This window comes from Calidris pugnax, unplaced genomic scaffold (assembly GCF_001431845.1).
Source record: "Calidris pugnax isolate Ruff unplaced genomic scaffold, ASM143184v1 scaffold44, whole genome shotgun sequence".
Taxonomy (NCBI): domain Eukaryota; kingdom Metazoa; phylum Chordata; class Aves; order Charadriiformes; family Scolopacidae; genus Calidris; species Calidris pugnax.
The window spans coordinates 43404469-43426785 of NW_015094506.1; the positions used below are offsets into that span (position 1 = coordinate 43404469).

At 38.3% G+C, this 22317-nt stretch overlaps 1 protein-coding gene across 2 annotated transcripts in view; it reads left to right on the plus strand.

The window, feature by feature from the left end:
- Window positions 1-1199: 1199 nt before the first annotated feature.
- The window catches only part of LRRK2 (leucine-rich repeat kinase 2), a 66793-nt gene continuing 45675 nt past the window's right edge, over window positions 1200-22317 (plus strand). Inside the window, exons 1-13 of one of the 2 annotated variants that reach the window (XM_014964170.1) lie at window positions 1200-1489; window positions 1587-1672; window positions 5942-6048; window positions 7235-7323; window positions 8326-8460; window positions 10143-10277; window positions 13696-13827; window positions 16260-16379; window positions 17548-17669; window positions 18223-18302; window positions 19081-19187; window positions 20835-20964; window positions 22129-22253. In XM_014964170.1, coding sequence (XP_014819656.1) covers window positions 1327-1489; window positions 1587-1672; window positions 5942-6048; window positions 7235-7323; window positions 8326-8460; window positions 10143-10277; window positions 13696-13827; window positions 16260-16379; window positions 17548-17669; window positions 18223-18302; window positions 19081-19187; window positions 20835-20964; window positions 22129-22253 — 1531 coding nt within the window. In that variant the 5' untranslated portion in view covers window positions 1200-1326. Of the gene's footprint in view, window positions 1490-1586; window positions 1673-5941; window positions 6049-7234; window positions 7324-8325; window positions 8461-10142; window positions 10278-13695; window positions 13828-16259; window positions 16380-17547; window positions 17670-18222; window positions 18303-19080; window positions 19188-20834; window positions 20965-22128; window positions 22254-22317 lie in introns of those variants that run through there. The other variant, XM_014964171.1, reaches the window with a different exon arrangement.

Here is a 22317-nt window from a genome sequence, read left to right on the forward strand (position 1 = left end):
AATACAGAACGATGCAACTTCAGAGGCATTACTAAACACTGTCTCTTAAAGTTTATTTTGATAAATTAGTGACTTGTTAGTCACTAATGAGCATTATGCATCTCCATCAACCAAACATCGCAATCTAATCAAAAGCTGCAACTATATCCATGATCCTCCAAAACATAAGACATTTGCCTAACAAAATGCCAGTTTAACTGAAAAATTTACTCTCTTAATACTTTCATACTTGAGAGGTATATGCAAGCTCTTTATGTAACATATTGCCCTGGTACTATCATTTTAATCAATGATTATTGAAAAAACTGATTACCAGTCTTCTAGCCACACATTGCTATCTTGGAGGGGCCAGTGAAGGCACAAGAAACATCACTAGACCTCAGAGAGATTGCATCAACCACAACTGAAGCAATGCACACCCACAGGAAGAGAATTTTCTTATCTCCAACCAGCAATCTCTCACTGCAAGGTCCAGAAGGAAATTTGATCTCCAAGCACGACAAAGGGTTGGGTTTTTTTTAAACAAACCCACAGACTTGAGTCCATGAGGCCAAGGCACTCGCTGCCCTCAGGTGAGACAAGCTACAGCTTCACCTCAACTGCCACACAGCAGCCTTAAGAGCTCAGAGCCCACCACACCTTCCCTGGCCTTTCACAGACCAACCACACGGGGAAAAGCTGACAACCCCAACCACCACCTGAGGCAAGGGGGCACCTCCCCAGCTGAGGACCTACTCCCTGCTCAGGGACCTGCACAATGGGTACACACATTGGCTACTGGTGCTTCTCCTCACCTTCCATAGGCAGGAGGGCATTATAGATATGTGCTTTCTTCCTCAACAAAGCAGAAAAGCCAAGGCATACTGCACACATCTACCCCCTCACATCCCCTCCCCACCGCCTCAGGCAGCATCTCACCCTCCGGACCATTTTATACCACAGAAGCACACGACGGGGCGGAACCAAGGCTCCAGCGCTGGGCTCTATTGGACAGCTGTGCTGTCAATCATCGGAAACGGGCGAGCCGCCAGCGTGCTTGGCCCGCTCCGCCGAGGGACGTGGGCGCCCCCTAGGGGTAGTGGTGGAGCACTATCCCGCCCGCCTGTGAGGGCCGGTCCGGCGCGGTGGCCGGGTCCCCAGCGCGGCGGGAGGGGCCGGCGGCAGCGGGAAGGGCGGCTGGAAGCGGCCGGGTGTCGCCGGGCGGGCGGCTGTGGCAGCGCGGCGCGGCGGCGGGACGGGTCCGCAGCGCTCAGTCCTGCTCCCCCCGGCCCGCGGTGGCCGGCGGATGGGGTGAGGCGACCGCCGCGGAGAGGCAGCGGGTCGGCCATGGCCAGCGCCGGCCCTGAGGAGGGGGAGGCGGCGGCGGCGCGGGAGGAAGAAGCCCTGAGGAAGCTGGTCGTCCGGCTGCAAAACGTCCAGGAGAGGAAGCGCCTGGAGACCCTGGTGCAGACGCTGAGCGACCTGCTGGAGCTGGCGGCCCGGCAGAGCGGTAAGGAGCGGGCAGCCCGGCCGCCCTGCCCGGCCCGGCCCGGCCCGGCCCCGCCCGCCGCCGGTCGCTAACGCGGCCTGTCTCTGTCCCCTCACAGCTCCCCGGCTCTTCGGCGGCAAAAACGTCCATGTGCCCTTGCTGCTGGTGGTGGACCTGTACCCGGGGGCGGCGGGCGTGCAGCAGGTAAGGGCGGCGGCGCTGAGGGGCCGGGTGAGGGGCAGGGGCTCCTGAGGGTGAGCCCAGCCCCGCGGCCCTCTCCCGCAATAAAAGTTACCGCTCGGCTTGTTTATTTCTGTTAAACTTGCCCTCTTCTGGGCCGCTGCAAGAAGTACTGCTTATCTGTAAAAGGCTCGCGTTTAAAGGGACGAGTTTTCCAGCTTTTTTTTGCGGATAACCGCTCGTTGCATCTCCAAAGGGCAGAAGGCGGCTGTGGAGAAAATGTAAATTATCCAATGTGAACTTGGTTTATCCTGTGCCAGCATGGCATAAGCTTCTGAGTTACAGATAATGCTATCTAATATTTTGGATGCGTCAATACTAAATTTTGCCACAGTTAGACAAACTTCTGAAAAGCATAATTGTATATAACATGATTTCATACATCTGTAGCCCTCTCCTAGAAGGAGCATTGTGCCAGCCCAGTTTCTTAAGGGGGAGGAAGGGGGTGGAATCTTTTAGCTAAGAGTAGGTTCTGCAATTTAAGGTTCTGCTTGGCTGCTCTTGTAACTTAGCATTGGCCCATTTAGATGAGGTGTGGCACTTGCACAATTTGATGTTGTAGTTATGGTACAGCTGCCAGACTTGTCATATGAAACAGCTCCTTCCTGGCAGGCATATATTAAATTTCTGACTATGTTATGCTTAAAGGATATTTATGAGCTCCAGATTTCTGTGCAACTAACTTTATTTTTTTTTATTAAGTCCATTTGTATGGTAACAATATGTTTTGCATCTTTTTACACTAGAAGGCAAAACAGAAATTATATAACAAATGCCTCTTAAATAATAGTATATTTTAAGGGATTTTTTTTCTCTAGTAGACCTTAGCAAGAGGTCAAAGGCATTAAATTCAGATTAAAATACAAAATTGTACTTCTGTAGTGATTCAGCTGAAGTAACAGTGATCTCAGGTTTCCTTTGAAGACAAAAGACTTGGGCAGAGTCTGAAGTTTTAACTTACTTTATTATTCAATTGTCAGATCATTAAGAAATACAGAAGGATGAATCAGCAGTTATTTTCAGGATAAAGCATATTGTGTGAATAACAATTTACAAAACCACTGCCCAGAAGTTTAGACTAGGAAATAAAAAATATGAAATCCAACCACAACCAAAAGTGGGTCTGAAATGACAGCACAAGACTCTCGGAAGTGCATAAGGAAGATAGTGATTGTTTAATTTTCATTTTAACTATGTTAAAGCACCTCACTCTGGTTTAATATAGAATTTTAAAATTAATTTTAATCTTCTCTCTACCTACATTTGCAGTCATACAGTGTTTCAGTTTAGAAGCTTTGGAGCTCCTTTGCATTACTACTTTGTGTTAAAGTGTAAAATTCATAGCCGTGCAAAGCTGAACTCCTGTTCCTCATAAAATGTCATACGCAGTTCTTCCATCACGTTCAGTTATGATATTTACAAACATCCACAATAAGTTATGATATTTACAAACACCCACAATATGTTAGTAGGACTCTGTCTTCTTGCTTCTTTCACTCTGTTTTGTTTACAGTGCTTGTAAATACATAATTCTTGCTTTCTGGCAGTGTTAAAGTAATGTAGTGCAGTATCTACACACTCTGAATGAATTTTCATTGAATAAATGGATTAATCAACCTCTTTTGCTTTTGGCACTGTAATAAAATTGACTCGCATAAGAGAGTAGACACAGTAAGAGGCATGTCTGAAGTGAGGATTTGATTTTCTTTCTTTCCCTTCCTTAACCAGTTAAAAAGCATCAGGTTGTGCTGCTGTTCCACTGGCTTGTACACAGTAAATCTGCTTAATAGATGAATATTGAAAGTACCAGGGCAAGTTGAACTTCAGGCATAAACCCCGCAAGCTTCTTTAGAAATAGGAAGGTACTGGGCTGGAAAGTCAATAGCGCCTTAAAGTAAAGTAGGAGTCTTTAATATGGTAGTTTTTTACTGCAGTTACTGGCTGGCAATGATTGGAGCAGCTTAGAAACTCTAGAGCAAAACATCTAACACTTGAGTGAAGAGCAGTCAGCAGAGCTTTATTGTCTCATGTAGAAGGTGTGACCTAATGTAATATAAATTCATTGCATGCTAGAAATGAAAAGGGTTTGATTTAAAAATAACAGAGTTTCAGTGCTGCCACCAACTGTTTCTGTGTACAAGGACCCGTTTAAGTGTTTACAAGAACGTCTTTGTTTACTGCTTTATTTTTTTTTTCTTTCTCTGTAACCTTTAGGATTTCTGTTATTTAAAAGACCCTTACTTTCTTATGTAATTATTAAACAGACAATAAGCTCTCTGTTATCTCAGGCTGTGATTTTAATATTGTACAGCAGGTCAGATGATTCCTTTGGTCTTCTCTGCATCCACAGTTTTAATAAATGTTTTGTCAAGACTTGAAGTCACAGCAATCCAAATAAAAATGTTTAATGGAAATATAAATTTCATCAAAAACAGTTTTTCTATAAAAAGGAGTTTTATAAAGTCATTAAGCTGATTTTCAACAAGTTCTGAATTTTACAAGAACAGTTAGGATGTCATGAAGTGAAACTCTTAAAATAAAATCTTTTCTAAGCAATACACAGTGTATGAATTAATGGTCACCTCTACAATGTCTTTGACATGTAGACTTGAAATTTGTACTTCATTGATTGTCACTGATAAACTCTGTTTTGCTTGGAATATGGAAAATCAGTTAATTACATGTACGCTAAGACTATTCTGTGCACTTATGTTTAGTCAGGACTCAGTTACACAGACCAGCCTAATCTTCCTGAATGTCCCTAGTAATTGGTTTGCAGTCTCATTGCTATCCAGGAAGAGAAGAGCATGGAAATTGGCTCATGGTCAAGCTGAATCTGCAGACATTAAGGTTGTAATTGGCTTAAAACATTTGGGTCTGCAAATCTAAACTGAAACAGAAAAAAACCCTACTGCAGATGGCATGAACATAGCCCGTGTAACCAAGTGTGGGAAAGGTAAAAGCAGAATTCCAGTTCCCAGGGAGCTACACCACCTTTTTCATACTCGCCAAAGCTGTCGTGAAAGCTGTCTAGATACAAGCCTATGCTGTTCCTATGGGTCTCTGCACTACCAGACTGACCATTTCATGTCTCTAGTCTTGAGATCATGCACTTTCCATGAACTTTGCAGTTAAATTCTTTGGAGGTAGCCACTTACGTTCCTGTTGTTGGCTGTCCTGTCTTGCCCCCTTTGCTTTACATAACTCTTCTTCCGAAAACTGGTCCAGTTACACATTAACTTTTGAGCCGTACTTGGATTATCTTCTGTCTTGACCCCATTCTTAAAGCACACAGGCCTACTTCCACTTTTTTTCCCTTTTTATTTATATGGCGGAGGAGATGTTTATGCCTTGCTCTAATTCCTTTTTGTGAAATCTGCTTCATCTTGACTTTTGACATTTCTCAGTTAACTTTTTCAATACAGCAGGGTTTTCTTGCTCATCAGTTAATTCTTTGTACAGATTTTGCTTACTGCAGCCTCACTGAAGCCCATTCAGTTATAGCAGCCTGCAGACATTCATAAGAGAGTGGAGTTCTCCAATATGGAAGACCAAAGAGGAATATTTTTCAGTTTTGGCAACATTTAGAGATGTTTGAAAGTCAAAGAATTTGCGCAGGATAGAGCAGGTAGTTATTAAGAACAAATACATTGGGTTTAGCTCATCTTTTATTCCTCACAATCTCAAAGCTTTCACTGCCGTCATTACATTCTGAAAGCACACAGTATTGAGGATTGGTGGTGAGAATATGAAATGTATAGTATTGTTTAGGTATCTCATTCCCATTTAAAACATTGGACACCTTCAAAAGCCTATAATTTCTCCTTATAATTTGCAATTAAATGACAAATTCTTATGGAAACAGCTGTTCTTCAATAAAGCTGGACTGCCTGTAATAGTGCAGTGATGACATACTATGGATCGCATCATATTTTTCTCTGTCAGCATGTCTTTTAACTGTGTGTCCTTTATGTGTGGTCCTTCAAGCAGTGCTGAAGCACACTGAGAGTGATGTGTTCCTACAAGCCATGCATTCAGAATCATTAGCATATCTTTTACCTCCATCTTTTAACTTTTTATGTTGTTTGTCTTGTGTTAATTAATTTTCCCTTATATATTTAGCCAGATAACTTTTCAGAACACCTGTCTTCCAAAAGCCAAGAATATTAGAAGACAACATGGAAGTTCCAAAGAGAATACCTGTTCTAAAATAGCTGCCTTTTTGTTTTCCAGATGGGTTGGTCACTTCTTTGTAAATTAATAGAAATTTGTCCAAATACTCTGCAGAACATAGCTCCTAAGGATGTTGGGAAGGACTGGGAAGTACTGGGTGTTCACCAGTAAGTATGTTGTGTGCAAAGAGTCATCCAAAATACTTGCTTATTGTGGTACCATATATGTGCAATGAAATACATCTATGTGAAGTGATCACCTCAGCTTCTAAATGGTTTAATATGTTTGTGGGTTTTTTCAGCCTTCAGAATGGGGACTCACACAAGCATTTATACACACATCTTATCTGTGTGTGTAAATACCTGATGGAGAAAGTAAAGGAGACTGAGCCAGGCTCTTCTCAGTGGCACACAGTGACAGGATGAGAAGCAATGGGCACAAATTGAAATATAAGGAATTCCACTTAAACATTTAAAAAAAAAAAAGAGGCACACTTCTTTTTTGTGAAGTTGCTCAAACACTGGAACAAGTTGCCTGGAGAAGTTGTGAGGTCTCAAGCCTTAGAGCTATTCAGAACCTGACTGGACATGGCCCTGGGCAATCAGCCAGGCATTACCTCGATGGTGTTGTGTGTGTGTGTGTTCTTTCCAAATGTGGGGAATTATATCCACAAGCCTAACATAGTACAAATTGAGAAGAGGGTGTTTTGTCACACCTAATCTTGTCTAAAAATTAATTGGTCACCTCTACTACCTGTGAAGTCAGTGGACACAATTGCCTTCAGACAGAATGGTTCATTCCATCTTTATAGTAAGTTACCTTGGAGCAAACTGTGGTTTGGACTTGCTCCTATCTGTCCATTAACCATGGAAGGAGCCTAAGCAACTGGTTTCTGGATGGCTGTAGTTAGATGAAAAGCTAATTGTAGATTTAGGCATGATACAAATGGGGGAGAAGGGCTTGGTTTGGTGTTCTCTCACTTGGACAGATTTCCTCATTCAGGGCTTCTGCCTTTATAGTCTTCACCATTCCTTAGAATGGTTGCTATTGTAAGATCATTTGCATAAAGATGCAGTTTGGTTTTGTGGAGTTTTGTAAAGTTGTTTGCTAAATTATACGTCATTTTAATGAAGTATGGAAATAATTAAAATGCCAACGTTATTTCATTAGTAACTTGAAAGAAACATAAACTGAAATAAAAGTTGAAAAAAAATAATCAGGAGCTTTTCAAGTTTTTGCTAATTTCTGTAAGTATTTTTTTTTTAAGTAGCTGTTTGATAAAATTTTGTATATGTTAATATTTCTTTAGCCATAACTCTTTTTTCCTATTATTTTTTTAAAATTCATTTTTAGGCAGATTCTTAAAATGCTCACAGTCCACAAAGGAAATATAAATCTCTCAGTAACTGGACTGAAAGCATTAAACCTACTCCTCATGTCAGGTATTGTATGTTTTACTTTCGTATTTTGTCTAAGCATTTAAAACACAGAACCAGGGTATAAATTGCAAGGCTGTGAAGAGCATGACCAATTAATTTTACCAACATATTATTAGTATAGACACAAATACTTGCTGATAAGTAAAGTAAAATAAGTAAGGGTGTATTTTTTCTAACCAAAGTATAAATTTGGTGACATTCTGACTTACTTCCTTTAGTATTGGTTAGTGCTTTTGAAACAGTGAGTCATCTCCATCATTTCTGTTATTCTGCTCTGCAGAGACCTAATCTTATGAGGTACTGAGGACTTTTCTCATTGTGGTGAGATCCTTGATCTTCTATTGAAATTAAAGAGAGACCCTAAGGGAGAGATTCTGCTAGTTTTATCCAAGCTCCCATATAATACCAGCAGGAATTATTGTTAGAATAGGAATGTTTCAATTGATTTTAACAGGCTTTTGAATCAGCCTTATTTACGGATTAGACTTCAGGTAGTTAAGTCTAATCCAGGGTTTTGTGATACAGATGGTCTGATTTCATGGTTGACTGTAGCTGATAGGCTCATTTCAAATCCCCATTTTCCTTTCCTCAGGCAGTGTAGTCCTGCCCTCTTTCTTCCACCAACCTTACTTTTCAGTGAAACTTTTCATCTTGCTATGTCTGCAAAAAGGGGTTTTTTGATAGTTTAATTTTCTACCGGTTCAATGAGTTGAACTGGATCATTGAGGGGTCAAACAATTACCAAAGCAGTGCAAGGTGGGAGCAAGAGTGGAGAGGGGAAACTGTCTTTTTGGCAGTATTGTTTTATAATCTCTAAGTTTTATTTTGAAATGCTATCTTAAGAGATAACATCTTCATATGTTATGCAAAAACCTGGATTTGAGCCATCAGAGTAAATTTTAAGGACAGTATTAAAGAATTTTGGATTTTAATGGTTAAGTACAGTGCTTCAATAAAGATGTTGAGAACTAATAACTGTAACATGTAATTTCTTCTGCTATTCAGATGTAATTGCTTTCTTGCTGTTGGAGGAAGAGGTGGATGTGTTTTCCTTGGTATTTAATGCCATGCACACTTTCCCTAAAAATGAAGAGATCCAGCAACATGGATGTAAAGCATTACACAAACTTTTTGAGAAAGGTATTTACATCTTGTAGTATATTAGATTGGAAAAATGTATAGGTTGAGAGGGGACTGTACATATTTATTTAACTGTAATAAATGAATTTTTGCATTCCAGATTCTGTTTTGTGTATTATATGTGTTAGCAGAAAACAAGTTCTCCAAGCAATATAGCAAATCTTCTAAATTAGAGCATGGAATTTGAAATTTTCAAAAACTCAAAATATATCTTCATTTCTGACTCTAGAGTTAACTGAAAAGATGAGATTTAACGTTAGTCAGTAACACTGGAGCAGCAGTAGTGACGTTTTATTCTAATTCTCAAAAAACAGGGTTGTTTATGTAAAGACTGGCAAATTTTATTGACTTGTGAATAATTCCAAAATAAAGCAAAGTGTTTGCACTTTAGAGAAAGATGTGATTCTCCCTTTGATCCTGAGAATGCTAAAATATCCTGACAATGCTAATATATTTGATCCTTACAAGTGTCTCTTTGATAATCCTGCAAGTCTTCTGAGAAATGAAGTCACCTTTTATTGAATTTCTGCAAAGTTTTCAGGAACTGTGTGTGCAACAGCCAAAAATCCCATTGTTGTAGCAGCCTTGCTTTGTTTAAAAATAAATATTGAGAAATACTAGCACTACTACCAAGCCTGCTGTACTCCTTCACTTCAAAGATAGTCTCCAAGTCTTTAGATTTTTTCTTTCTGGCACCATTTAATACTGTTTTTTCTAAGTCTTCCTCCCACATGTGTGCCTGGAATTATCTTCTGCGTTTCTTCCCCTCTTCCACTCTCCCTAAATACTTTTGTCCTGCTCTATTTTCTCTTCAGTCTCCATAAAGGTCTGAGCTGCTTAGATTTTCTGTGCGTGCTTTTTCAAGTGCCTGATTTTTACAGATCTACAGACTGCTCCAGATGCAGACCTGCATACCTTCTTCTCGATGGCAGTGCTAATGTAACGAGTTCCTAGGCTGCCCTGGCTATTTTTCTCCTGCCTCTGAGCTACTTTGTCAGTTATTGTAATGTGAATTTTTGCCTAGCCTTAGGTTGAACCAGATCCAGAAAATTATTCTGCTTACAAAACATAAAATGTGTTGTTCTTTCTCAACCTGGATCAGTTTCCTTATCTGGTTCATTGCACGGCCATGCAGTTATGTCAGCATAAATGACAGGGAACAGGGATGGAAAAACCTTAAGCCTTTATTACAATGAAGGTAAGGTATTATTAAAGCATGGCTGTAGCCTTTATGGAAAGAACTCCATTATAAAAGAAAAAAAAAACTTGAGAAGTGAAATAAAATCATAGTATGTAAAATGGCATTCCATCAAATTGTTTTCACAGTATGCTTAGCCTCCCCTTCACTTATATGCTGTCTTGGTGAGGAATATCTGACGTTCATTCTGTGAAAAAGACTAAAATACTTTTTTTGAAAAAATGCTGGTTCACAAGGAAGCAGTTGAAAGTCAGAACACAGTTACATAAAGTGTAGTCTAGAAAAAGATCTTTATAAAGTAGCTCATGTTTTAGTAAAAGGAGTCATAAGTGTGTAAGATGTGTATGGAGAATACCTTACTTCTGTGAAACATAGAAAATAAATACAAGGAAACTTGATAAAAACAATTGTCTTTTCTCATGTTGTACCAAGATATGAATTATTTCCTCAAAACATACTGTATCTCTCTTGCTTTTCAATTTAGTTCCAGAAGAGCAGCTGACTGAATTTGTTGAAAGCAAAGATCATATGATCATACTGAAAGTATTTAAAGAGTTTCCAGAGAAAGAAGAGGTGATTCTTCCTGCACTTTATTCATTACATTCCTTAGCTGGTCCATGTAAGTGCATTATTGGAATTTATTTTCAATTCCTTATCTCCCATAGTGTGCATCAGCTCACCTCAGTTTGCAGTAGTTTTTCAGTAATTGTAAAAAATCAGTGAGGACCAGTTGGGAGTTACCAGACAAATGACTTTTCTGTTTTCTTTGGGAAATACTGATTTACAATTTTTCATGGGAAATTTTCATATTCAGCCATTCTGATACAGCTGAAATCTCTCATACAGAACAGAAAGACACTTTCTTCTGCTTGGAGTAAGTGGTAATGAAGATGCTCATCATGGCGGTAGAGGTTAAAGTTCAAGACCCTGTCCTGTCTTTTTAATGCTTGAAAAATAAGATCTATTTATTGACTAAATAAATCTTCAGTGACTTTGGGTAGCAGGTAAAGAACACCGTTGGCAGAGGCTGTTCCACAAGGGGAAAACTGGCCACACAAATCCAGTGGCCAAGGCTGAGAAAAGGTATCTGGTCTCAGACACCCCTCTCTGATCATTTAGTGGTGGCTTTAACGAGGAGTGTTGGTAGCACTGCACATATTCTAGAGTCTTACAGTGTCCTCAGGTGTTGTGCAATAAGACTGGAAGAAAATATCTTCATTGTGTCTTTTCTTCTGGTAACAGAGATCCCTGTTGTTGGCAAAATCAGGTCCTGAGAAATATGCTTGATGATTTGTGTCTATTCGTTGACAGCAATTTGATCTTGTTGGCACAGAGGCAGCTCTTGTCAGCTTCCTGCTGGTAGTCACAGCGAAATTACACGATTTTGGCAAGCACAGAGCAGGGTCCTGCTCTCCATGTGTTCCATGGGGTACATAATTTTGTACTTTCACAGATGTGATTGCTCACAAAGCCTTGCTCATACATCCTGTCTGGCTCTATAGGAACCATTCTGGCCCCATGTATGCCACAAAACAAGAACTAGACTGGAATGTCCCACATTTCATCAGACTCCAAGCTATATAGTTTCTGTTTCTCAAACTTCTTGCTGTTCCAGTTTGTGTTTAAAAAGTTAAGTGTTCCTTGAGCCAGAAACAATTTTCTTAGCCCAGAAGTTATTGCCATTTTGTAAGGAAGAGGATGCCAGATTTTTAGTGCTTTCTAAAATACTTGTACAAAGCATAACAAGAGAAGGACAAAGACCTCCTCTAAATTAGGCGTTTATTTTGGGGTTAGCACTCTCATTTCTGATATGAAAGATTTAAAATAGTCAGAGAAAAAGAGATAGCTTGCACATGGATGTGCAACACTAGGATGCTTTAGCCAGCATTCATACTCTTGGTCTGTTCATCCCACATCCCTGACATCCCACAATACTTGCAAGAAAATGTATTCCCTTAAGGCCACCATGGAGAAAATTGTTCACTGTAAGTACATGCTCTCGCTTATCCAGTAGTTAAATGTTTGTCTCCCCATACCTTGCAGTTCAAGCCTCTGTTCCACATGTTACAAATCCTTGATGGATTTGTACCTCACCATGCCTTCTTTCACTAATGCTCATATAGACTTTGTTCCAGCTTGTATATCATGAGAAAATGAAGGTAAGAGTTTATTCCAGTGTGGTAGAAGAACTCTTTTAAATCTCAGTAGTTTTGATGGAATGAGAAAAGGCTTTGCTGCTGACTGTGTTCCAAAGTCCATAGGAGGATGATGGGTCACAGAATGTTAGCCATCGAAATGGTAGTCATAGGCAGTCATCCAGGCTCCTCCTCTGTTTAATGGGGAAAACAAGCACCTCAAGGGGAAATTTAGCTAACCCTAAGGAGATGTATCTGTTACAAGTGGGATGAATCACCATACAGAGTGCTAAGATCTCTTCATCAGTTGTTGTGAGAACCTAGATGACCAAGTTTGGGTGGTTAAGATTAAATGAGATCCATTCCACCTCCCTTCCTCTGGGCTTGTTATGGGAACAATTTTAGAGTCTTCTGAATATTTTAATATATTTATAATTGTCACCCGTGAAATGATAACTTAATATCAAGTGATGCAGTACTATTTTGTGGAACATACCTTTAAAAAGGTGTTCTCAGTTGAGAATGACATCAATAAATTGCTGTCATCTTAAAGCATTTTGAAAGGTACCATCCTTCACTGTCAAATATAATGCTTCAGAAATGCTTCCTACTCAGAACTTGCTTTTTCAATTTACATAACATCATTTAATATTCAGGTACATATTATTTGGAAGATCTGCTGCTTTACATGCGGTTGTGAATATTCCTCTTATGTTGTATACAGGAAAGCCAAGCTGTTGAAAGAATGATTAAGAAGGGTTATAGACATCAGCAGAGTAATGGTTAACTCCCTTGGAGTCAGTGACAGGAATCCCTTTTCATTTATTGGGACCAGGATGTTGTCCATGATTTTTGGGGTTCATATTCTGTCTCATACACTGGATACTACAAGGATGCTTTCATATACTGTATCTTAACTACCATGGTACTGTTTTGCCTTAAATTGTTCTATGTGGGATCACTCTGTCCTCACTAGGAAAGGATGCATTCTGTCTTTTTACTGCTCATGTGAATGTCCACTTGGTTTCTGTATCTGGCCTGTGTAATAAGCAGTAAATAGAGGGAGGCCAAGCACTGGCACAGGTTGTCCAGAGGGGCCTTGGAATCTCCATCCTTGGAGATACTCAGAAGTTGTCTAGCCGTGGTCCTGAGCAACCTGCTCTAGGTGGCCCTGGGTGAGCAGGGAGATTGAACAAGATGACCTGTAGAGGTCCCTTCCAACCTCTATCCTTCTGTGATTCTGTGAAAATAGAATTTGCAAGGAATTTAAAAATATTTGAGAAGCATTGTATGAATATTTCTGTACCCTCAGTACACAATAGGCGTATGGTAGAACTTAATATAAATGAAAATAATAACTTGCTAACTTGCCTTCTAAAAAGAAGGAAAACTTAGGAAAACATTATTAGGAAAACATGATTAAATCAAGTAAATGACATTTATTAGAAAAAAAAATTCTGAATTGTTTCTTAATTGTATGGTCCTGGAAATATTTCTGAAATACTGTAAAATGTTTACCTGATCACAATCACGTTATAAACACTGCTTCTAAGATTGAATTAATATTTATAAAACAGTTTGTTCAGCTTTAAGAAAAATGTTACATAAGAATAGTTTGTGAGGAGGTTTTTGTAACGTGGCCTGATGCAGAATGGAACAAATGCACAAATGTTAATACGGACTCTGAACTTAATGAATTGTTTCACAGTATTAATAGTCATTAATTATCTTTTACGGCAATACCAAGGAAAAAAAATGCCACCTTTCTCTCAAGTTGTAAGGCAAAAACTGAAACATAGGTCCAGTTTTCTAAATAAATCTATTTAAATAAAGTTGAATTAGGCTCCAATTAAACTCTTTTTTCTCTTTAAGAAGCAATTTTGTTTCTCTTTCTTTCTTTAGCCAGCAATGTTGAAGTGCTCATGTCTGGAAATGTTCGCTGCTACAATGTGATAGTGGAAATGATGAAAAGTTTCCCCAGTAGTGAAACAGTTCAGGAAGTGAGTTGCTGTTTGTTGCATAAGCTGACGTTGGGTAAGTTCGCAAAGTTGTTTATAGGCAGCTTACTCTGATTGTGTAAGAGTTGGTCTTAATTGACAGCAAGTGTAACGGGCAACAAGAGAACTGCTACTCCTGTTAATTCCTAAGGTGGTGTATAGCTCCATGTCTCTAATGATGTAAAAATACTGGCCACAGTCAACATGGCATCCTTTTGTGTTAAACATTAGTAACAATGACAGACGCTGCCATAAAAGACTAGAGTGGGGAAAAAATAAAATGAAAGAGCAGGAGAAGCACAAGATGAAAAAGGGAGATCAATGGATCCCATTCTGTATAAAGGTACGATAAAAAGGAAGAAAATTGCTTCTAGATTTCTTTTTTGAAGTGGCAATGCTGAATGTGTGAGAAACAGCTGGTGCTACTGAATTACCTGGGAGGTATTCTCCAAGACTGTGTTTTCCCTCCTTGCAATGCATTTGCTTTCAGAGACCTATGTTGCATTCCTGTCTTGTGGCCCCCTGTGCAGCAGCAGTGAAAGATCCACTGGTTCCTGAGCTTCACTTGACTTGGGCATAAGTACTTTAGTTGTCTGGGCTTATGGGGGCTAGTGCCACATCAAGAGAAATGATGGCAATGTCAAAAAAGGGATTTGTTGTGGCTCTTAGCAGGTCTGTACCCTCTCTTGCCACTATAACAAGCTGATCTGAGCAGTTGTTCAGACTGTGTAACAGGGAGTTCAAATGAAAATAAGTAGGTTTTTCTCCTTGCAGCATACAAAACCACTGTGAGTAGATGCCTGAGCAGCTCCCACTCCATGGCAGGTTATTCTTCAACAGGGACTTAGCCACGGTCTTTTTCATGAGTTAGACCTCCCAATTCTTGCATGTAGTGGCCTGAAGCAACTGCAGGTGCTGGTACCAGTGCATGACTCCCACTTAATCAAGTCACTCTCGTCCTTTCACCATCTGTTTCTGCTTCTTCATGCAGACATTGTAGAAAATACAGATAAAACTTGATTGTAACCCAGAGCAACTTCCAGTTCCCCTTCAGAAAGCCAAATAAAAATGTCAAGAATGTGTGGTGGCAGCTGAGGTGGTATTTGTAGTTTTTTGTCAAGAGGTGGTGTTACCCTTGAACAGTTTCCTGTGCAAGGCTAACTGAAAGTAGGCAGGGAAACCAAGCACTTGTAGGGACACAGCAACTCTGTTGATATTCCTTGATCTTGCCCCAAGTGCAACCAGCCTGGTTCCAGTCACACATTTGTCATCCGTGTGTGCTGACCAACAGGTAACAGTGGCAGTAAAGCAGCCACAAGATCCACTTCTTTCAGCAGAACAGGTGCCAAGAGAGCATAAGGGGCCAAGTCAGGAGAGTTAATGGGAAGAGGTGTCCACAGCACCACACATTAAGGAAATAGATATGAAACCACTAGGTGCTCCTGGAAATATTCTGGAAGGTTTCTATATAGCCCATGTGGATTCCCAAATTATTTTGATGGACAGGACACTGTCTTCCTAAACCCATGTTAACTGCAGTGAAATCATAAAGTCAGCACCTACTAGCTTCCAAAATCACCATCATGTATTCTTGCTAATCTGGTAATGACTGTCGTAGATTTGACTGTCATCAGAATTTTAACTGACTGGTACCTGTTTGGCCAGCCACAAACCCAGCATAATTACTCATCACATAGCATAAGATGATTAATTTCTGTGAGATAAGTAGCTTATTTGCACAAACATAGTATTTCCATTAAAATACGACAAGAAACAGCAGTGCTGATATAACAGTAGTAATAAGTAGTAATAAGTAGTAACCATAGCTATCAAGCTGTATTTTACAAAGTGAGTGTTGCTAAATTAATATAATACTTGTTTTTACAACAAACAGGAAAGTTATTTTCATTGGCTTGCTTTTTGCAGAATTCCTTGTGTTCAACCTACAATATAAATACTGTACAGCCTATGATAAAAATTATGCTTTAAATATATTTATCATCAAAAAGTAATTTTACTACTCCAGAATATATATATTCTGTATTTATAATGCTGACCTTGGTCTATTTAATGAGGGCAAAACCAGGGCAAAACAGGGTTAAACTGCTTTCTTGATAGGATAAATCAAATCATTGCAGGAATTCAAGACCAGCACTGCGTTTGCTTCCTGGCAGGAAATCTGCAACTGATACACTGACTGTATTTTTCTTATTTTGATGACAATGTGTGCTTCATTTTGCATTAAACTTCAGTCTTCTGTTAAAAAAAAAACAACAAAGAACCTAGTTCCCAACTGTTTTTTTCCTTGACCTCTTCTTTCCAGAAATAAAACATTGTCACACCCTCTAATAAGAAATCCAGTGCTTGCTACAGAACAAGTTTGTGCATTGTGTGCTGAGAAATTTGTGTTAAATGTGTGTAAAACTCTAGATATGGTTTGTATTCATTTAGTGTCTTATTTATTTTCAGGAAATTTTTTCAACATCCTTGTGTTACATAAGGTTCCAGAAGTCATTGTGAAGGCTGTTAAAACATATCCTGAAAATGCAAAGTTACAAGCTGCAGCTCTCAGTTGTTTAGCTCTTTTGAGTAAGTAAATTCCATCCTAAATACCTTAAAAATTGCTTCATTTCTCTGTCCAGTTGTTAATTTTTTTATACTGATGATTTCTTGTAATCGTTTTGAACTCTGTCTCTTTAACATGAAAGCTTCAGGCAGGATAGCTGTGACAGAGCTAGATTTCCTACGTGCTTGCAGTTTATTTACTCTGACATGGCTGTGTTCATACCATATGTCTAACACCTTCAGTGTCCAGAGCTGGTGAGTTACACTGACAGATCTTAGCAAGCAACCTCTTTGCTCATAGGCAAATATTGGATAATCCCTACTTAACATAAAATCTCTAGAGATAACAACACTAATTTGACGCTGTGTTTGCCATGTATGACAGTACTCATTATGTTGTGGCAGTTGATAGCAACACCAAATCAATGCATGTACTTGAGTTCTGAAATCAATTAAAAGATTAAAACTTTTCCTTGAGTACACTCCAGGCATCATTTTGAAATAGAAATTAGTTAACTAATGGCAAAAAGCTAAACGTCTAATCCTCTTAGTCTGAGTCATTGAGCAACTGTTCTGTACAAAAGGCAGTAGAAATGCTGCTTCAAAGTCCCTGAAATAGCAAAGACCAGTAGAAACCAGTATACACTCCAGTAAGCCACTGATATTATGGTCAGTGTTGATATATATTTTTTTTTCTTAAATGCTGAAAAATCTCAGGTATAAAATAATCTCTTTTAAATTCTATTACACTTTCTGGGACCAGATATTTCTCTCTTAGCAACTGCCATTTGCATTTTGTTTTTTAATGACACTGCTTCAGAGTGTAGATGGGTCTGTGAATTAGTGGTTAATGTGCAAGTGAATCACAGTTATATTTTGTGTCTGTGCTATTCTGAATGTAGCTACACCCCAGAAAACCAAAGTACATGCAAGTCTTTTCAGAGCCTGAGTGTTGACTGATCTGTAACTATGTACTAATTTGCTACACTATAATGAAGTTTTAAGTACCTTTATAACCTTAAAGACATTTTTCAAATCTGTCATAGAATTTGTGTCAAAAGACTTCTCCCTTCCCAGAAAAGGCTTCTTTCTGCGCATAGACAGTGTGACCACCTCCATGACTGCAGGAAGCTCAAGACATGAGTGTTTGTTTTCACAATAAGAACTTACTGTAAATATTTTATATTTCAAGCTGAAACAATATTCTTAAACCGTGACTTAGAAGAAAGAAAAGAAGAGGAGGAGGAAGAGAAATGCTGGTTGCAAGCATGTTACAGAGCACTGGAACTGCACCGAAAAAACACAGACGTGCTGGTGAGAATTTTTGAATGATGGGGGTATGGAAATACTGCATTAAATAAAACATTTAGCAGCATAATTTCTCTCACATATTCCCAGGCAAACAAGACCTCATGGGCTGGATTAGATTTAGAATAAATCTTAACCTTTCTACCTTTCCTGCCTTTCTTTGTTCACCTCAATTTGTTTTAGTTACTCCTTTGGATCAAATGTAGATAGTTAAGATGAGACATGTTACCTGAAACTCTGGACATTGAGAGCATGTTTGTTATATAGCTCCTCTGTATTCTGTAGTAAAACCCGGGCCCATCAACAGAAGAATTAATCTTTGCCTAAAATAGGTATCAAAATGCAAATCAAATAATGAGAATGTGGCACATGTTTGTAACTCAGACCTATCCCAGCTATGAAGAGTGTGCCAGTCCACAACTTGTATTTCTACATAAAGCACCTTCTACCTTTGTCGTGAAATAAAAAGGAGTTGAACTATTTAAATTTTCTCATATATTTTTGATATTCTAAAGGCATATTTTCTTAATCCTTTTGTCTCCTCTTGATTTATGTTTAGGAGGCTGCATGCTGGGCTTTGAAAAATCTGTTTCTATATCAACGCAACCTTCATGAGAAGATTGGAGATGGAGATAATCAGTGAGTGTTAATATCTTGAACTGTATTTTTGGAAGTGAAAAAAATGAAAGCTTACTATAAGTCTGCTTGCGGTCTCATGTTTCAGTTATTATTTTTTTTCTTTCTTCTTATCTAATATATGATGAAATGCATGGTATTCAACAACACTTGGAAAAGTTTCTTTCTTTAAAAGTATGCTACCCTTGACTCCATTAAAATTGCTAGTGTTTTAATAAAGGGTCAGAACACAGCCTAATAGAACTAATTTTTACAGTTCATAAGGAATTACATCCTCAGTTGCAGCAAGGATAGGGAGGATTAAAGAATGTAAGAGTGAGGAAACTGGAGAAGATTACAATATCCAGTACTTATGTGGTATGGAAAAGCAGTGGTCCCACAAATCAGATGAAAGAGCATAGTAGAGGAGGTGCTGCCTCATTGGGTAGAATCTTGGCATGGGTAAGACACAGATTTTCATTTTACTTAAACTATTTCTCAGAGTTGCTTAAAATTTTAGTCATTAAAATTTTAGTCATTAAAATTTTAGTAAGCCTGTTATGTGTCCCTTTGTGGACCTCAAGTCACTTGGAAGTCACATGTTTCCAAGTGAATTCAGCGAGATTCAGAGTCGGCTAATTTGCAAAGGACTTTCTGTCTTGCTTTGGAAAAAATATTAGAAGCCAAATACAATAATCTGAAAATTTAATTATGTCACTTAATACCTTTTTAGGAAACTACAGTTAAGAAGTAGCTGCTTAAATACGGTCAATGTGCAGTGATTTGTTTCTTTCTGTGAAAGGTTCCCAATACACAGAGCAGTGATGCTCTCCATGCTGATGCACTCCTCTTCAAAAGAAGTGTTTCAGGCAGCTGCTAGTACCTTGGCTATTTTGTCACAACAAAACGGTAAGGGAATTTAATTATCTTTACTTTCTAATTCAGCAGAAAGTTATTGTTGTAATATTAAAGAATATTTAGTGGGCTGTTTTATGAATACAATGTTCCTTGTGATTAGAATATTCTGCAGGTGTGTTTAGGAGGAAGTTTATTCTTTGCTTTGAAAAAGCTATTGTTGGATGGTATCAAAGAGAGTATGTGGAAGTAAAGAGCTGCCAGTTTACAGGTTGCAATTGCTACTGTTTGGAGCAGGAGAGATGAAAAGACTATGTTCTCTTTGTATGCTTGTTTAAATATTTATCACACGTTTGAATTCCGTCAAGAGCAACATTTGTTGAAAATCACGTGAGTAAGGATTACAGCCTGGCAAATACCATTTTCTTGCTTAACACAGGGGATTTAAGCAGTCCTGTTGACTTCAGTGAATCAAATTGCATAGAAAGTTAAGAACATACATAGCAGTTTTCAAGATTGCTTTAGTGCTGATTGTGTCCCTAATACGGTTTCCTAACTTTTTTCAGTTTGCAGACCCCCTCAAAATTTTTCAGTGGAGATGTGGACCCCTGGGTAGAGTATTTAACCCTACTGACAGTTGGCCTGCTTTTATTAGATACCTTGCCCAGAACCCTTTGAAATGATTTTGGACCTCAAGTGGTTTGTAGACTGCACATTGAAAGCCACTGGCTAGATAGGAAGATAAAGACTAGCAGTTAATTCCCATTCTTTAGGTGAGAAAGCATTGTTTTAACACCAGGTTACTGAGCCATCCAAGTACCCAAAACGTGACGATGAAAAGATAAATGTCTATCTATATCGAGAAATAGATCTCATAAATGCATGCATACTGTTATCGTATATTATGCCAGGTAATTTCATAACATGTTACTGACAAGTGGGCCTCTGATACCTTTTGAAAATCTAAAGCAAATTTTTGTTTTTTCTTTCATTTTTTCTTCTTTTCCCGTTAAATGAATGTACTTACACCAGAAATTATAGACATAAAGAAGCTTAGTAAAACCCTCTGGTACAATGCAATTTTGCTTGAATTAACCATGTGAAATGGATGTACAGAACTGGGAATGACAAGAACTGGTGGTAGTTACCATGATAATGTAGAATATGTTTATAGTGTTCTGAGTTGTATTGCTTACAGTTATAGCTACAACATGTGCTTGGGAATTTGAATTTTTAAAAAACAAATTAACAAACTAAATTGAGTGAATGAATATAGTTTCATTTTTGAAGCCTTATTTTGGAAGTTAGAAGGTTTTCTGCAAGTTTTAAATTGTAACTTTCCTACATGACCACAGAATGCAATTAAGAGGAAAAAATGTTTAAGAGTAAACATTTTTGAAAATAGAAACAAAGCTGTACATTCTCCTTCCCTTAAGTTAAATTTATGTAAGTAAAATTAGCAGATTTATTTAAACTTATTAGGCATTCAGGAATTATAATGCTTTTGAATAAGCTATGCACACAGAAGTCAGCTTCAGCTCAAATTCTTTCCCATTCTAATTTATACTTCTATAATATATGTGTTTGGTGAGGAAAAAAATCGAAAAAAGGCAGGGAAAAAAGTTAGCAGTTCTATTTTTGAGAACTATGCATAAAGAGAAAGAGGTTTACTTACAGGATGTTTGCTATTTTGTGTTGTAGTAAATATCAGGAAGACACTTTTGGCTAAAGGAATCCATATGAATGTTTTGGATATAATGAGGAAACATCCACAATGTCCTGAAGTGGCTGAAAGTGCCTGCAGAATTCTGAATCATGTTTTCGAAGGAAGGTAATATACTTAGAAATACGCAGCCACTTCCAGTGTGAAGGTTTGTGAGATTCAGTGCTGTAATTCATTGCATTTAAATTATTGACTGTTTCACTGATATTAAAATTGAGCACAGGCTGACAGCCCAGTTCAAGACATTGAGTTTTGTAAGCCCTGTGTCAAATGCCCAGGTTAATACTTGTAGGGAGCTGCACCTTCTTCCCTTTGTGGTTCTTGAGAGTGAGGTTTGAATAAACTATCATTAGGTGGCATCCCTTCCTGTTTGCCACACTGAATTCCACTGAGAGGTAAGAAATTTCCCACAATATTAATTCTGATTACTAAAAAATAACATTGTGTTAATATTACTTTTGTGGTGGTACTTTTGCAAATGCTCTAGAACATGACTGTAAAGCAAACTTGTGACTTGTAAATCCTGGTGTACAGAGTGGGAACATTATTCCAAGCATCTTGCCAAGTTTTTCCATCCTTCCCTGAAACCTTTATATATGCTAAACTGTCTGTGAAAAAATGACAGACTCAAGATATAGTCACAGAATTTCTTATGAATAATTTCATTTTATAAAGAAGACAATCTCAAAACTTTGATAAATGTGTTCACAGGAGTAAAAAGTATTATAAAATGAAAGAAGAGAAACCTAAAAGTGAATTCATAGTACTTGGCTACTACCAATTCTAGGCATCCTAATGACATTGAGATTGTATTTTTTTCTTCAAGATTACAACCTAACATAATTGATATTTTTCTCTTTATTCAACAAGTATCTGACAATTCATCAGTACTTTATGGCAGTTGTGGAGCACCAAGTTAAGGAAGATGTCTTTTCACTTATCTGGACTGGAATCAAAGTGGAATATATGAATCCACCACTCACTCTGAATGAAATACTTTATTCTCTGTGTATCGCTGTTCTGGACTGGATTGAAAATTACTTCTCAGTAGTCTAGAATGGAATTACTTGCATGGACTGAATTCTTGGAATCACATGAAAATAATATATTTGCTATGATGAAGAACAGTTCCGTAGTTTAATTTATATTTTGTAGTTCAAACCAGATTTACAGTGTTCTAAAAGGTTATCGCACAGTGTTAACTAAGGAAACTAAAACATGTCAAATTTAGAAATGCATTCTTTTTATTTATTTTATAAACAATATTTTCAGTTTCCCTCATCTGGATATAATGACAGTAGCTGCATCAGAAGTTGTAAAAGCCATGAGGAAACATGAAAAATCACTGCCTGTGCAACTGGAAGCACTTCGAGTCCTTTTACAGTTTATGATGCCTGGTAAGTTATCCAAAAATATGATTGCTCTGACATCATATGCCAAATCAGAGAATAGAATTAGGTA